The sequence below is a fragment of the Malus domestica genome, chromosome 17 (genome assembly GCF_042453785.1).
Source record: "Malus domestica chromosome 17, GDT2T_hap1".
Taxonomy (NCBI): Eukaryota; Viridiplantae; Streptophyta; class Magnoliopsida; order Rosales; family Rosaceae; genus Malus; species Malus domestica.
In genome coordinates this window covers 18688923-18706993 of record NC_091677.1, presented here as the reverse complement: position 1 = coordinate 18706993, position 18071 = coordinate 18688923, and the positions used below count along the sequence as shown (strand labels likewise).

General features: G+C 39.5%; 1 protein-coding gene across 2 annotated transcripts; it reads right to left on the bottom strand.

Annotated features, from left to right (window-relative positions):
- Positions 1-8097: 8097 nt before the first annotated feature.
- LOC103401784 (LOB domain-containing protein 22) lies at positions 8098-11819 on the bottom strand. 2 transcript variants are annotated; one of them, XM_070817524.1, is made up of 2 exons: positions 10809-11819; positions 8098-8483 (listed from the first exon to the last, which is right to left on the bottom strand). In XM_070817524.1, the coding sequence occupies exons 1-2, from the start codon at positions 11714-11716 to the stop codon at positions 8474-8476; spliced, it is 918 nt and encodes a 305-aa protein (XP_070673625.1). In that variant the 5' UTR covers positions 11717-11819; the 3' UTR covers positions 8098-8473. The 2 variants fall into 2 exon arrangements, with proteins under 2 accessions (XP_070673625.1, XP_008338722.1); XM_008340500.3 differs by lacking the exon at positions 8098-8483 and adding an exon at positions 10080-10381.
- Positions 11820-18071: the final 6252 nt, after the last annotated feature.

Below are 18071 nucleotides of genomic sequence, written 5' to 3'. Positions count from 1 at the left end.
TTTCAATTAGATTAGCAATCTCTCCTAATCCCCGGTCCAGAACGATCCCTACTTATACATATACTACAATTGTCAAAAGAGGGTTTAATTTTTGTGTTAGAATATTTCGCACCACCTCATACTCACAAAGCAAAGATAAACAAATTTAGACATTGAAAACAAAGAATGAAAACACCTAAAAACGCTCCAACAATCCAACTTGAATGGCAAGCACGTCCAAGGGTCCTCCTTCTTCTCTTTGTTGCGGCACAAGGTGTCGTTTGATGGATGAGTGGTAAATTATGGTGGTGGATGGATATAGGTGAGTTATGGTGAAGGGTGGATGGGTGGATTGTGTTCTATCTGGTTTTCTTCCCCATTGTTATGGTGAAGGGTGGATGTATTTATAGGCTAGGGAGAGGACCACCATCTAATTAAGGTGGTAGTGATGAGTGTTGTGGTAATTAGTGGATGTAATGGGTGTGGTGGATGGATGTTTCGTAATGAGTGGATGTAATGGGTGTAGTGGATGAGTGTTTGTGGTAATGAGTGGATGTAATAGGTGTAGTTTTGGTAATGAGTGGATGTAATGGGTGTAGTGGATGGATGTTTGGTAATGAGTGGATGTAATGGGTGTAGTGGATGAGTGTTTGGTAATGAGCGCATGTAATGGGTGTAGTGGATGGATGTTTGGTAATGAGTGGATGTAATGGGTGTAGTGGATGAGTGTTTGTGGTAATGAGTGTAGTGGATGAGTGTTTGTGGCAATGAGTGGATGTAATAGGTGTAGTTTTGGTAATGAGTGGATGTAATGGGTGTAGTGGATGAGTGTTTGTAGTTGTAGGTCAACATACTTGCACACACACACATGCTAATTTCTGGCCTTCTAATCTTCAAAAACGTCCATCCTCATGTCTCCATGCTTGCACTATCCAATCTTGGCCCAAAAATTCTCGAAAGTGCTCCAAATAGCACTTTGTTGCCAACTTTGTTATTTGAACCTACAGATACACGAAAATAGCTTAAAGTACTAAAATAACTGGAATTAAACTAAGTAAATGCCAAGAAACAAGCTCACTAAGTTGCATAAATATACTCCTATCAAATTCCCCCACACTTAGCTTTTGCTAGTCCTTGAGCAAAACAAAAGAAACAAAACGAAACAAAAAAAACAAAACACAACCTAACCTTCCAACATTTGCCTCAGGGATTTCCAATGCTCATGACATGTTAAAAATCATCATTCCCACAGAGTTTGGTTATTTTCACACTTGAGCACAAACTTAATCACAGTCACTACTTACTAGTTCACAATTAACCAATTAAAACAATGTTTTGAATGTAGTAACATGCCTTAGAGAATTTGCTCAATTCCTTACGAGATACTCTTTATTTTCACACACATTTTCTGACTACACACCCTAAACTAGTATATGTGAGAAGATTAATGTAAACACGAAAGACTAGGACTCACATATGTTATAACAAAGAAAGCAATTTTCTGGAGTTATTAAGCATGTTTAGATATGATCTCATGAATGGAATGCTACTACTTAGATGCGAGAACCAGTGACACCATATGCTCATACCAATTTCGAACTCCATAAATTGAAACACACAACACTCAAGATTGAAGTCAAGGGTTGTAACAGGGCTTGGGGGTAATGGCTAATAAAGAAAGGATAGGAATAACAAACATTCTTAAAGCGATAGCAAGCAAAGCAATGAAATAGACACTTGGAATTCACTTTAGAATGCAGAATCAACTTTTAAATACAAAGGGAAGATTCATGCAACACTCAGGGCCGAATTCAATGTTTTGGACTTCTGCAATATATTGATAAAAAAGGAGTTCATTTTAAGTCATGCTTTACTATGCTTCAAGAACAAGGGTATGGATGGTCCTAAAACTAGGCTAGGTAAGGATAGTGTGGATTAACAAAAAACATAGGCTTAACAAGGCTCAACGGGGTTAAACTTAAACACATAATGAAATAGGGGCACGACAATTTGGCTTTGGTGGTCACTACACAACTTCATCTTGAAAATGTGTTATGCAAATCAATAGCATGCTTTGAATGAAATAGGCATAAGTTCTAACATTTGGAACTAAATGATGAAACGCCTTCTAAGTAGCAACCAAGCTAAGAATAATGAGATCATGCAACGACTTTAGAAAACAATGATGCACAGATTATTAACTCTCCAAATAAACGTGTAGGCTCAAGTCTCACAAGGTTGTAGTGTACATTTGAGTTCCTTCTTTCAAGCATGTTACAAAACTGATTTTTCCTTTATGATTGCATGTGAATTCATAAATTATAACCACAACCAAGCATACACCAAAGAGTAAATCAAATTTTCATCCATGTTTATAACTCTCTTTAACAGTCATGTAATTAAAAACCAAATCCTCATCATTGTGTTGGAAGGTACCCTAAGACACAAATAAACATACAAAAACAACTCTTTTTGGGTTTTTCAAAACAATTTTCAAATTTTTATGAGATGTTTGGATTTTTATGTCAAAACACACTGAAACACTCCAAAACAGCTTAAAAACATTTAAAACAGCAAGGAACAACACTAGAAGTAATGGGTGATAAACTCCTATGAATTTCATGCAAAACAATGGTTACCCCCCCCCCCCCCCACACTTAAATCAAACATTGTCCTCAATGTTTCAAGCACAAACTCACACAAAAAACAAGCAAACAAAAAAACAACGAAAAAACATGACAAGTATGGCAAAGTAAAAACCAGACATAGTAGAGTTTAAGAACTCAAATCTGGTTTTGGAGATAGATGATCTTGTTGTCTTTCCACAACTTTGATCTCGAACTGGTTTGGAATTTTGAGCGAGGAATATGAGAGTTCCTTGGTTTCAATTCAGACTCCTTCTGCTGGGTTGATTTGATTGTGCAGTCTGCATTCTTCTCTGCTTGTTTCTTCTGCACAGCAGGCAAGCACGAGATAGAGGTGTTGGTCTATTTCTTTCTTCAATCTTTCCAAGTGCCCACCTCTTGCTTTCTTTCTCCTTGTCCCTAGTTGAGGATGAATTGGCAAATTGTCTCCACATGCTTCGAGGTATCATTTTCACTTCCCTTATCTGTTCCCTAGGCAGATGTGGTAGACGAAGAGGAAGCATAAAATGATGAAGATGAGTACTCGAGAGCAAGGCTAGGTAAGCAATCAAGAAGGGGTTCCAGGCAGTCGGTTCCAGATCGGAAGATTGATACCAAGTGCTGGCTAATTGCTCTCTTTCTCCTTGTCCCAAAACAACGACAAGGATAAGGACAGGGAGAAAGCATGATATGAGATACTCTTGCTTCAACCTTCATGATATGAAATACTTTTGCTTTGGATGAGTTGTTTGCAGAGGTACCTCAAGGAATAAGGAACACTGAGTGACTCGAGAGGGTTTGTTGGAAAGACATTCTTGGAGAAGAAGAAGGGTTATGTATGTCTGCCTTGCAATGGAGGGTGAAGGGTGACATTTATAGGAATTAATAACCGGTAGTATTCTTTCACTCTTGTCAGCAACCGTTGGATGATTTAATAGTAAACTTCACGTGCTTTCTACTTCACAAGAGATCTTCGACAGATTGCCTGTAATTTTCGGAAGGCTGAATGTGCATGTGACAGGCGCTGACACATCTGGAAAAGCAAGTGCCTCTTCGATATCTGGAATCGACGCTTCGACAAACTGCCCGTGATTTTCGCAAAGCTGACTCTGCATGTGACAGATGCTGACACGTTTGGAAAAGCAGATGCCTCTCCGATATCTAGAATCGGCGCTTCGACAAACTGCCCGTGATTTCTGCAAAGCCGACTCTGCATGTGATAGATGCTGACACGTCTGGAAAAGCAGATGCCTCTCCGATATCTGAGCTTGCCTCTTCGATCTCTGAAATCCTATCGAGTGCAGAGGTTGCATGTGACAAGTGCGGACAAATCTGGAAAAGAAGTTTGGCCGTGGTTTCTGAGCAAGCCCAGCTTTTAAGAAAGCTAGCGCCTCTTCGATTTTTGAGGTGGCCTCTTCGATTTCTAAGCTCGCCTCTTCGATCTTTGAAATCCCGTCGAGTGCTGATTTTTATAGAGGTACGCATGACGTTCAAAGCACACTTGAATTTCTGCCTGTAGAAACTCCCTTCTTGTACTTCTATGATCTTGACTGGTCCGACTTCTTCTTTCTTTAACACCTCTGAAAATGTATGGCCCTTCCAACCGTCATTTTAACTTGAACCTTGGTGAAGAGGCAGTCCCGCCTTCTCCAGACAACATATGGCGCCCATCCTTTATATCCCCTACTGGTCCCCTTACTGTTGGGGATTTGGTGATGAAGAATGATATGACAGCTGCGGTGGTGGCCAGGAACCTTGTCACTCCCAAAGATAACAGACTACTTGCCAAACGGTCTGATGAGTTGGCTGTTAAGGATTCTCTGGCTCTCAGTGTGCAGTGTGCAGGTTCTGTGTCTAATATCGCCCAACGCCTCCTTGCTAGAACCCGTCAAGTTGAATCATTGGCGGCTGAAGTGATGAGTCTCAAACAGGAGATTAGGGGGCTCAAGCATGAGAACAAATAGTTGCACAGGCTTGCACATAACTATGCTACAAACATGAAGAGGAAGATTGACCAGATGCAGGAATCTGATGGTCAGATTTTACTTGATCATCAGAGGTTTGTAGGTTTGTTCCAATAGCATTTGCCTTCGTCTTCTAGGGTTGTACCGCGTAATGAAGCTCCAAATGATCAACCTCCGATGCTTCCTTCTTTTGGGGCTCCGCCGATTGCTGAGGCTCCGCCGACTACTGAAGCTCCGTCGACTACTGAGACTTCTCCTAAGCAGCCTTTGTAAAGGCTCCCTCTTGTAGCTTTTTTCTGCTTAATGTTCCTTTTTTTTATGAAAATGAATGTAAAAATACCTTGCCTAACTGTCAGTGTTTTAAAAATAAACCCACACCAAAAACAATTAAACAAACAACAAATAAAAATGATAATCATGGAAAAATAAAACTACAGAAAAGGGAAAGTTTTTAGAAACGCAAAACTGATTGTGGAACGATTCAAAAATCTTCCTTATTTGAATACATGGGTTGCCTCCCAAGAAACGCTTGCTTTAACGTTTTCCAGCCGGACGAAACTTCCTTCTAAACTTGGATGGGGCCCATAGCATGGAATTGATCCTTGAATGGATGGTGATACTTGACGTGATCCGGCAATGGTTTAAATTCTAGTGTAGGTGCCTGAATCATCAAAATTAGCAAGTTAGTATATAATAAAATCGAAGTTGGAGAAGATGGCTTACTTGCTTGCTCCAACACAAACTCAATTACGAACACCACATCTTTGAAGGTTGCAGGGATATGGGACTTGGCCAGATTTGGTGTTTTGAGTGTTATGACTTGTCCCGTGTCATAAAATCCAACTTTTTTGGGAATTTTCGTCTCAAGTGTATCTTCTTTGATGAATTCTAGACATTCCCCATCCACTTCTTGCTCTTGATTCGTTGGAAAGGTTTCGAAGATGCCTCTCTCACCCTCTTCTTCCTTGGATTGCATAATCCTGCAAGGAATAAGGACATTTGGTGAATCGAGGTCAGGACAAATTGAATTTAGGCTTACCTTGGTTGTAGTAGACGGCATAGATGGCATATGGGGTTGCGACAAATGTGGTTCTTCCCTTGCCATGGCCTTGTTATTCTCCTCTTCTTCGAGCAGCAGCTGTTCATCCATGTTTTGGCTTGGTTTGGATGTCTTGGGTTCACCTCCAACCTTCATAGCACTTCCCAAAGTGATAGCATCATGGATTTCAAAATCTTCCTTCAAATTTTCAATAGCTGAGTTGGAGAGTTTACTTTGCTCTTGAATTTGTGCCATGAACTCCATAATTTGCCTAATTTGCTTCTCCAATTCACCCGTCTTCTTGGCTTGATTTTGCATCTCTTTGTTTCCATTTTCTACTTCCTGGTTCAAAGAGGTGAGTAACTTATTAAACATATCATTATCCAAAGACGTACCTAAATTGAATTGGGCAGATTGTTGTGGTGGCTGCATAGGTCTTGAATAAAACTACTCTTCTTGCTGCCAATACCTATCTTGTTGGAATTGTTGAGGTTCTCCCCACATGTAATCTGAATAATCTTTCCAATTCGAATTGTAAGCGTTGGAAAACATGTTGTCACATGATTGGCTATGGCCTTGATAAGCCCAAGCTTCTTCATTCGCAGCGAATTGAGAACATTGATGAGTTGGATATCCTTGCCCATAGGACACACCATATGTAGGGACATTTTGCACTGTGGTCCTTTCGGGATATTGTGACAATTGAGAAATAAGTTTCGCCAATTGAGCTTGAATGGTAGCAAAATCCATGTCTTACTTCTCTAGTGCCTGAAATCAAGGAAACAAAATTAAATCATTTATCAAAAGTAAAACAAAAAAAAAAAAAAACACAAACAGAAACAAAGTCAATAACTAAAAACAAAAGACATGAAAATATACAAAAAGAAATAACAAGGGATTAGCAAAGTTGCTAATCCCCGGCAACGGCGCCAAAAATTTGATGCGAAAATTTTCTTAACACACAAATTAAACTCTCTTGTTGTAAAATTGTAGTATAAATGCAAGTAGGGATCGTTCTAAACCGGGGATTAGGAGGGCTTGCTAAAACCTCTAAACTGACTTAAAAACATATAAACAAAGTTAAAAACACTAAACTAGACTCAAAGAACTTAAAACAAACTCAAAGGACTCAAAACAAGCTAAAAACGCTTAAATCTGCCTAAAAACACAAACTGGGTAGATTTGGACTCTAACACACTTTTGGGACACCTAAAAACACAAATCAAAACAGATTTTGACTAATAAAACACTTTAAAGTAAAGGGGGTTTTGGTTTTGACGAATTTGAAAACAAAACAAGTAAATTAAAGAACTAATGAAATCTGCACGAATTTGAGTAAATTGAATGGATGGAAGGCTAGCTAGAAGGTTCTTCTCCACACATGACATACTTGCACAGAAACCAATTTTCAGTTGTTCTTTCGATCAATCATGAAACTCAATACCCCAGGTTAATTAAGTCCGCTTAAATTTACCTTCAAGTTCTCCTTAAGTTATTGAATTGGATGGGAAAGCGCATACAACAATTCAAGAATTCTTCAAAAGTTCTTTACGTGAACAGCATAATAAAGATACAATCAAAGATCATTAAGCATTATGAAAACTATAAGTATTGACGAGGCATTCGTTACTATGATGAGCATGAAACTCCTGCCAAGAATTTATTTAACGCGATCGTTTATAAGCGACCTCCACTACTTGTGAATATAAGTTTGTAACTATTAGGTGAAACTCCCTTATACTCTAGCATCATATTCATGCATGCAAACTAAGTGTGCACTCTTAATAAACATACACGAATAAGTTATCAATCAAGCAGTTAAACAAATTGAATTCACAACTTATGAAATCACAACTGAAGGTAATCAAATCATATTGCAAGCATGAACATGGTTTCGAATTCCCCCCTAGCTAAGGGGGGTTTAGTTCCTCATACTCATAAAGCAAAGATAAACAAATTTAGACATTGAAAACAAAAGAATGAAAACACCTAAAAACGCTCCAACAATCCAACTTGAATGGCAAGCACGTCCAAGGGTCCTCCTTCTTCTCTTTGTTGCGGCACAAGGTGTCGTTTGATGGATGAGTGGTAAATTATGGTGGTGGATGGATATAGGTGAGTTATGGTGAAGGGTGGATGGGTGGATTGTGTTCTATCTGGTTTTCTTCCCCCTTGTTATGGTGAAGGGTGGATGTATTTATAGGCTAGGGAGAGGACCACCATCTAATTAAGGTGGTAGTGATGAGTGTTGTGGTAATGAGTGAATGTAATGGGTGCGGTGGATGGATGTTTGGTAATTAGTGGATGTAATGGGTGTAGTGGATGAGTGTTTGTGGTAATGAGTGGATGGATGTAATGGGTGTAGTGGATGAGTGTTTGTGGTAATGAGTGGATGTAATGAGTGTAGTGGATGAGTGTTTGTGGTAATGAGTGGATGTAATAGGTGTAGTTTTGGTAATGAGTGGATGTAATAGGTGTAGTTTTGGTAATGAGTGGATGTAATAGGTGTAGTTTTGGTAATGAGTGGATGTAATGGGTGTAGTGGATGAGTGTTTGTGGTAATGAGTGGATGTAAAGGGTGTAGTGGATGAGTGTTTGTGGTAATGAGTGGATGTAATAGGTGTAGTTTTGGTAATGAATGGATGTAATGGGTGTAGTGGATGAATGTTTGGTAATGAGTGGATGTAATGGGTGTAGTGGATGAGTGTTTGTAATTGTAGGTCAACACACTTACACATACACACATGCTGATTTCTAACATTCTAATCTTCAAAAACGTCCATCCTCATGTCTCCATGCTTGCACTATCCAATCTTGGCCCAAAAATGCTCGAAAGTGCTCCAAATAGCACTTTGTTGCCAACTTTGTTATTTGAACCTACAGACACACGAAAATAGCTTAAAGTACTAAAATAACTAGAATTAAACTAAGTAAATGCCAAGAAACAAGCTCACTAAGTTGCATAAATATACTCCTATCACCTGCCTCGACCGCCACATCGCCGACGCCTAAAAGGCTTGTTTGTCACTTCAAGCTCTTAGTTTTTTGAAGGAGAACGTGAGGGCAATTGGGTCTAGAGGTGGGGTTTCGTCGCTCTTGGACATTTGTCAAGGCTGCATGCCCAGCTTGCAGGCTTCGGCAGTGAGTGTGCTGAGAAATTTGGCTGGGTTTGCTGAGAAATAAAAAAAATTTGGGTTTTTTTTGTTTCAAAATTTGTTTATTTATAGGGGAGTAGGATGAGTGGCAGGGGAGGGTTGGGGGGGGATGTTGGTGTAGGTGGGTTCTGGGTTTGAAGTGGTTCTGGTATTGGGTTGGGGGAAAGTAGGAGCAGGGAAATTTTTTGATGGGGATAAGGGGTGGGGTGATGGGTTTGTAGGGGATAGGTCCGACCTTTTTTAATAAATGATTTTATTTTTTATTTTTTTAATATTTAATTAATTTTTTAATCCAATTGGGCCAAGGAGTGGGCCCCGCCTCAATCCACGTCAACATTTAACGGAAGAATTGACAAACAAATTGATGAAGGTATGACACTGAAACAAATTCGTAAGATCAGGTATGACATTGAAACTGTGGTTGGCCCAACAGTTAAGGTAGTTTTATGTAATTTACCCTAGAATATGTAATGTAGTGTGTGGGTTATAGTATTAGAATACTTAAAGTATGTACTATGCTAGCTTTGTAGTTGGTTTTGGATTTCAGCAAATTGTGAAACATCAGAATTATTAAACTATGCATATAGTTTTACTTTCCTTACATTTTTTAAACTCTTTGGATTTATGAGCATCCTCTGATCTTAGGGTGGTACAAGAAAAATTGAAGAATGTATTGGAGGTGTGTTTAATTTTCGCTTAAACTACTCACTTGCATTATTTATGGTATAGATTGGTGGTTACTATGCTCACACCTTAAGCTAAAATTATGCAAGGCTCTTCATTACAGCTTATGTTTATTTTTTTATTTTCATTGTTGGGCTTTCTTACCAATAGATGATTATATTGTGCTTGATATAAGTTGTCTTTTCTTTTTGGCAGAATAAAGATAATAATTGTGGATCAATGTTCGTAGCACTACATTCGAACTCCTCAATAGTTGGTTAAAGTGGATATGGAAAACTAGCATTATAAGATAGACATATCATAGGATTGTAACAAATACTTTTAAATTTTTTACATTGATTTTTTGTGTGTATGTAGCTGAATATATGATTTGATTAGTATAAAACAATTCTTTCAATAAAAATTGACATTGAAAATATTATTAATTCTAAAAAAAAAATGTATTTGTATCCTTTTAATTTTGTCGACGAAGTTGGATCATCGCAAATGTATAATTCCAACGACTCTTGACCATCACAAATATGTTTGTGTGCGTATTTTCGATAATTCTTAATTGTTGGTAATGGTAATTGCGACAAGTATGCGCTCTTATAAATAACATTTTATTGTTGGAAAAACATTTTTCGACACAATATTTTGGTTGTAAGAAAAGTATCACACAAAAAAATTGATGTTGTTTAGAAAGTATATTCGACAGTCATACAAGTATTTGCGACGGTCAGACAAGGTCCTAAAATTTGGGTTTGACCTTTAAGCATCGGATATGGTCATATTCTACAAAACGAAAAATCTTTTGGGGGAAATTGAGCATTCTCATGTCTATTTAAAGAATAACGCTAGAGAGACCATCTATTTAGACCATGTGCACATTGTTAGCTTGCTGACTCACCTTCTTCTGTTCAACTCGCTCTATGTACCCTTAACAATGCTTCCTCACTGCAATTTCAAGTTACAACTTAATTAATTAATTAAGATTAGCAAGTGACAAGGAGGAGGATGAAATTTGTATGAGACTTTCCCATTATTTTCTCAACTTTTAGAATTTTAACACTCGAGGGGCGTTCAAGCATTGATTGAAGGATCTCGAGGGCTTAGTTGTCCAATTTTTTCGTTGTAACGCAAGAGTAATGCTAAACAACCATCTCTGTCCCACTAGTTTAATTATCTTTGGATCTTGAATTAACAATAAATAAATAAATAAATAAATAAAAGAAGGAGAAAAGATAAAAAGGTCATTTTATTGACTTCTTAAATCACAAAGAAGAATGCCTAACTATCACCCTCGATTTAAAAAAATAAATAAAAAAATGAAGAAAAAAAACATTAGGAAGACATAAGTAATTCTGTGTTTGTCACTACAAACCTGTGTTGATGATCACCGTTAATATCGACCACCTCCCCATTATTTCTGTCATGATCATCACCACAACCCATCTGATCAAGGAACGGCTTCAAATCCTCACATCCATTGGCAATCCCATTCATCCCACCACCACATTGCTTGATATCCAAGGAAGACATAGAATCCTGCATGGCCCATATGCTCACATCTTCATGCAAATGTTGATGATGTGGATGTGCATGTGGGCCCCCATTATTATTGTCACTATTGTTGTTGCTATTGGCGTTGTTTTGAACAAACACATAAGGCAGTTGTTGTTGTTGTTCTTGCGGTTGTTCTTGCTGCAGTGCAACTGCATGGTGAGGAGGCTGAGGTTGTTGAATGTAATGGAAATGCCCCATTGGGTTGCCGCACAAGCTCAAAGGATCCCCGTTAATCAATAGATCGCACGTGTTTTGATCTCCGATTTCCGGCATTTGAATAGGGTTTTGATGCTGTTGTTGATGAACTTGTTGTGCCTGAGCTCTGCATATGGCTAGCTGGTGAAGAATAATGTCGAGCTCAGCCTTGTTGTACTCGATCAAGTGCTGCATCTCGCGAATGATTCTGTAACAACCGCCAACGGGATCGTTGGCGCGAACGTCAGACTGGAAGATGATGGTGCGCATGGCCTCATCCTTGTCGGGCTGGTCAAGGTGTTTGATGATTTTCGTGATGTTGCTGACGCCAAAGAGCTTGTGAGCGTTGAGGAACTGGCGCTGGCGGTCGTGGGGGAAGTAAGGGGCTAGAATGCAGTCGGGGGCGCACTTTCTGCGCTGGTATTTGCACGCAGCGCAAGCCTGCGTGTTGCCGTTGCCTTTTGTTGACGGTGTTGTGGTTGTCGTCGAAATGTGATGAGTGTGGTTATGGCTATGGCTACTACTACTCATGATAAATTTCTTTTCTTTTTCGGGGGGTTGATGCGTTGTTGGTGCTGTTGGAATGGGATGCGTTTCCGGCGGGGGTGGTAGAGGCTGTTTTTTTTCTTGACGAGGCTTTTTTTTCTGGGGAGTGGGGAGGGGGGTTCCCTTATTTTCTCAATGGAAGTGAGGAGGAAAGGGGGAATGAGGGATGGGGAGAGATAAGAGGGACAGAGAGGCAGATATCTTAACGGTTTCTGTTGGGGAATTTTTGGTTATAAAATGTGATTAGTTTAGGGTGGTGTAAGATTAGGTGGTTTGTCTTAATTTGATTATTAGCCAAAAATAGAAAGAGGATGCTTTGTCTGTTTTTGGGTAAAGCCAAATTAACATTACACTATGAAATAATATTAATTTCCTTAAAAAATATAATTAACAGCATCGAGGTATCTAAAATACTATTAGACGTTACACTCGGTGTTACCCAGTTGTGACTGTATTGTATACACATTGCTGGACACAAGAGCTTCTCCATGCGTGGTGCATGTTAGATTCAAAGCTTAAGCCATCTCCAACGGAGAGTTCTACAAGTCCAAAAGCCAAAAAATGGCTTGATTTGCCCAAAAACTCATCTCCAACCGTTGACTAGGCTATAATTTTATGGAGCTCACCAAACCACATTTGGCCAAAAGGGCATTAGTATAGTCAAATGTAGCCCCCCACTTAGTCCTTTTTTTGGACCCAGCACCTCAATTGCATAATTGATTCAAATTCAACAATTAGATTTAAAAACATCGAACGATAATTTTATTAAATTAACTAATAAATTTATAGTATAAACTTAAAACTAATAAATTATTGAGAGACTATATTTAGTTCCTTCGGTTGAAGATGACATATGATTATGGCATGATACTGTTTATTTAAAAATAATTTCTTATAGAGCTATAATTCTCAACGGGACTATATTTAGCCTTTTCGGTTAGAGATGGTCTTAGAGAAGTGTGTTTTGGACTCGGGTCCAGGTCTTTGGTCCGATGATCAAAGTAGCCAACTCGAGGGACATTATAATCAGCTCTAGTTCGACAGGTTCAGAAAAGTGTGAGGTTGCATAAAGCAATTTTAGAGCCAGAGCCAGTACATAAAAACAGCGGCAGGAGATTCAATATCTTACGAAGGAACACAAGTGTAAAGTAAATCTCCATCTCATTCCAAGAAATTGCTAGATGATACAAAGAGAATAAATGACTACGGTTCAGCAACTAAAAACAGATACAGAAATTGAAAGCTTGTCGACCAACTATCCAAAGCTTGTCGACCCTTCCTCTTGAATTTCAGCAGTTGTGCATATCTCAATTGCAAGAAGATCTGAATTCAAAATTCAAAATGACGGTGAGAAGCCGTTCCATAATTCTTGGGACATTGTAAGTTATACACACGCAGTTTTTTGTTCTGATTTTCGGAGACAAGGTTTGATGTCAAAAACAAAAAAGTGCACACGTAGTTTCTTAATCGATAATTCAGAAACAGCAAGGAGCCGAAAGCAAAGAAATTTTCTTTATACAAGCTCTAATCTTAATAAAGGAAGGGAAGACAGTCTTACGATTCACAAACAACTGAGGTTCAGAGCTGAGGAGGTCTTCAACAGACCTTCTGTACTGTGTAATCAGGTCCCTGGAATTCAATTCGACAACGAGAACAAAAGCAAAGTGTCATAAAATTGAATCAAGAAACCAACATATTTACTTAGTATTAAATACAACCAATAGAGCACTAGAGTGTACACACTTCCTCTGATGCAACGATTGCTCACTTTCTTCCAACTTCTGCTTCTGTCTGTTACGATTGTGATTAGTCTGATCGCAATTAGTAGTTTTCTAGTACTTCTATTAGTAATAATCTCGTTGTTTAGTATTTTAGCCAGCTGGCAATTGTCGTAGTGGAAACATATATGTAATCAAATTGGTGGGGTTGTCCTCCAACCATGAATTAGAAAATCATTATCAATATAACAAAAAGAAAACAACTCTCTCTCTCCTTCCGTCTCTATCGTCCTCCATAGTTGTTTGGCAACTTGCAGGTTGAGAACAGGGGTGCTGAGCATCGATACTTATAACTGGTATCATCCTCTAGATCCTGCGACTCCCTCTTGTATGCCCCGCCACACCAACAATTCTCGGATGTCGACCTTGGAATCGTGCATCTCTGCTGTGGAAACTGTTTTGGAAGCTCTTCCTCAACAGATCCAAGCTGCTTCGGACGCCCGCCTCACCTCCTTGGAGACGAAGTTCTCCCTCCTCTTGGAGTATCTGCATCGAGATCCTGGCGCTCGTGGTGGCGAGGGTTCTTCTGTAGCTCCCAATCCTCCAGATCCCGATCCGTTGCACCCTACTGACGACGGCGACTGCCGTTATCTGGAGACTCCGCGATTTCCTCGTCGTGACTCTTTTGACGGCGGTTTCACTCCGCGCCCTCAGTGGCCGCATCGTTTGGACTTTCCCTATTTCACCGACGGCGACGATCCTTCCGCTTGGATCTACAAAGCTGAGCAGTATTTTGCTTATTATCACACTCTAGAAAATCAGAAGGTACTGACTGCTTCTTTTCATTTTGAGAATGAATCGCTGCAATGGTTCCGATGGCATGATTGCATCTGTTCCACTTCCACTTGGCATGAGTTCACCACCGCACTGTGCCAGGAATTTGGCTCGTCGGATTTCGAGGACTGTACCGAATCCTTGTTCAAGCTCAAACAAACAGGTAATCTTAAAGACTACATACTCGAATTCCGGCGTCTCGCTAATCGTACTACTGATGTTGGCCCAATTCTGTTGAAGAGTTGTTTTATTGGTGGATTAAAGCGAGAATTAAAGTATGATGTTAAGTTGCTGCAACCTATTTCGGTGCATGATGCCATTGCTCTGGCCGTGCAAATTGAGGCTAAGCTCCTGGATCTAAAAAATGTCACCCCTAAACCTGTTCCTTCGGCCAGACCCAACCTTCTCCCTCCTCCCAACCCGGGACGGAACCGAGTCCCTGCTTTGCCTTATAAAAAATTAACCCCTGAGGAGGTGCAGCGAAAACGAGACCGGGGTGAGTGTTGGTTTTGTATTGACAAGTGGGATAAAGGACACAAATGTGCTCATAAACAGCTTCTTATGTTAGATATAATTTCTGATGATGAATGTGGAGATGATGAACCAACTGATCTTCCTGTAGAGTTACAAAGCATGGCATTGAGTGAGTGTGCCTTTTATGGCACTAGTGCCAAAACTTCGGTTCAAACTATGAAGGTGGAAGGGTTGGTCAAGAATCATACTGTTAAAATACTGTTAGATTCTGGAAACACCCATAATTTCATTGACTCTAGATTAATCAAGCAATTGGGGTGTTCTGTTCATCCAACAAAGCCCTTCGAGGTGATGATTGCGGATGGGGGTAGAGTGAAAAGTCAAGGTTGCTGTAGACAGATGCAGTTGACAGTGGGCCAATATAATTGCTGCAGTGATCTGTTTGTTTTACCTCTTGGGGGTTATGATGATGTCTTAAGGGTCCAGTGGCTAGCCACAGTAAGTCCAGTCCTGTGGGATTTTCAAAATCTGACTATGGAGTTTCAAGTGGGATGCCAGCAATTTAAATTGACTCACTGTGCACCTTCACAGTCTCCCATACAAGATATTTCGTTGCATCACATCAGTAAAGGGTGCTCCACTTCCAACTTGGGATTATTATTATATTCTTTGGAGGTTGAAACAAGTGACACATCTGAGCTCACTTTTTTCCTAATACAATGAACTGCACACGGTTTTGAACAAATTTGAGGTGGTTTTTACTATTCCTTCCACATTACCTCCCTCACGGACCCACGACCATAGGATTCCATTGCTTCCAGGAGCAAAACCCCCTAATATCTGGCCTTATCATTATGGACCTCTACAAAAAGCTGAAATCGAAAAAGCAGTCTTGGAATTGCTGCACTCGGGTTTTATCAGACCTAGCCGAAGTCCTTTTTCCTTTCCCGTTTTATTGGTTAAGAAGAAGGAAGGCACTTGGAGATTATGTATGGATTACAGGGAGCTGAATAGCATCACTATCAAAGATAAATATCCTATCCCACTCATAGATGACCTGTTGGATGAGCTATTTGGGGCTAGGTACTTCTCCAAACTGGATTTAAGATCAGGTTATCATCAAATCCGAATGCATGGGGAGGATGTGGAGAAAACTGCCTTCAAGACCCATGAGGGCCACTATGAATTTTTGGTGATGCCATTTGGCCTTACCAATGCACCAGCAAGTTTTCAAAGCTTGATGAATGACATTTTTAAACCTTATCTCAGGAAATTTATATTGGTATTTTTTGATGACATATTAGTTTACAGTAAAAACTAGGAGGAGCACCTATCTCATTTGCACCAGACTTTGGAATTGTTGATGCAGCACCAATTATATGTCAAGAAGTCTAAATGCTCTTTTGGTCAGCCATAAGTTGAATACTTGGGTCACATAGTTTCATGTGATGGAGTGGTAGCTGATCCCACTAAGATCCAAGCCATTTTGAATTGGCCAGTCCCTAGGAATGTGAAGGAGCTGAGGGGTTTTTTGGGGTTGACAGGTTATTACAGAAAGATTGTACAAAACTATGGCAAGATATGTCAGCCTCTGTACCAACTCACAAAAAAAGATGGGTTCATATGGTCTGAGGCAGCAGAGTTAGCTTTTCAAGAATTAAAAAGGGTCATGACATCTCCTAAGGTGTTAGCCCTACCTAATTTCTCAATTCCATTTGTTATTGAATGTGATGCTTCTGCAAATGGAATAGGCACTGTCCTGCAGCAACAGGGAAAACCCATTGCTTTCTCCATCAAGACTTTGGGCCCCAAGAATCAGGCTCTATCCACTTATGAAAGAGAACTCATAGCTGTGGTGCATGCTATTAAAAAGTGGCAAAATTACCTCCAGGGGCAACATTTCATCATCAAAACAGATCACAATAGTTTGAAATATTTTTTAAATCAAAGAGCCACTACTCCATTCTAGGAAAGTGGGTTTCAAAGCTATTGAGATATGATTATTAGATCCAATATAAACAAGGTGTGGAAAACGTGGTAGTTGATGCCCTCTCAATGGTACCTAATGTCTAGACACTACCAACAAACCAAATTGAAGAGTTAGTGGAACGTGTCACTATCACATACCCTTATTTTGGATGGTTGGATGACTTGAGGAGACAATTGGAAAAAGATGAGTGGGTAAAACAAAAGATGGAGGAATTAAGGGCAGCCACACACGCCAACTCACTTATTTCCGATTTATCAAAGTTCCACATTGATAATGGTTTTATAAAGTACAAAGCTAGGATTGTGATTGGACCTAATTCAACTTGGAGACAAAAGATCTTTGAAGAGCATCATTGCACTCCTATGCCCGGTCATGAAGGAGTCCAAAAAACCTACCATAGATTGAAAAGAAGTTTTTATTGGGTAGGAATGAAAAAAGATATTAAGTCATTGGTAGCTGAGTGCAAGGTGTGCCTACATAATAAGTATGAGACCTTGTCACCACTAGGTCTGCTTCAGCCACTTCCAATACCTGAAAATGTTTGGAGGGACATTAGCATGGATTTTATTTGTGGCTTACCCAACTGCAAGGGAAATTCTGTTATTTTCGTGGTCGTGGACAGATTATCAAAATATGCTCACTTCATTCCTCTTGGTCACCCTTATACTGCAATTATGGTAGCTCAAGCATTTGTAGAGCATGTTTTCAAGCTGTATGGCATGCCAGCAACCATAGTAAGTGATAGAGACATTGTATTCCTCAGTGCTTTTTGGAAAGAATTTTTCAAATTGAGTGGGTCTAAGCTGTGTATGAGTTCAGGATACCACCCTCAGAGTGATGGCCAAATTGAGGTGGTTAACTGGTGCTTGGAGACCTATCTTAGGTGCTTCACAAGTTGTCAACCCAAAAAGTGGCTTTATTGGCTCCCATGGGCAGAATGGAGTTATAGTTCTTCAGTTCATAGTTCATCCAAATTATCTCCTTTCGAAGTTGTTTATAGGTATCCCCCTCCACATATTGCTTCTTATGAAAAAGGCACTGCAAAACTGGATATAATTGAGCAAGGATTGTTAGCAAGGGATAATCTTTTCTCTATGCTCAAGACTGAAGGGAAATCTTTGAGATTCATGTATGGGATTTGATAGGAGCATATTTATGCGCCTTAGTTTAGCTTGTTCTTGTGCATTTATAGTGTTTTTCCTTAGTAAAGTAGTCTTTTAAGCTAGTTTTATGTGTTTTCAGGTTCTAAGGGCAAAGTATGCAAAAGGATGCATTTTGGAGCCTGGGATTTCTAAATGACTAGCATGCATATACAATTCAAAAT

What these genes read in the sequence shown, in the direction of transcription:
- LOC103401784 (XM_008340500.3), bottom strand. Translation starts at nt 11,716, where the DNA reads ATGAGTAGTAGTAGCCATAGCCATAACCACACTCATCACATTTCGACG. An exon ending in AACGGTGATCATCAACACAG is followed by an intron (nt 10,382 to 10,808) that starts GTTTGTAGTGAC and finishes TTGAAATTGCAG; the next exon opens with TGAGGAAGCATTGTTAAGGG.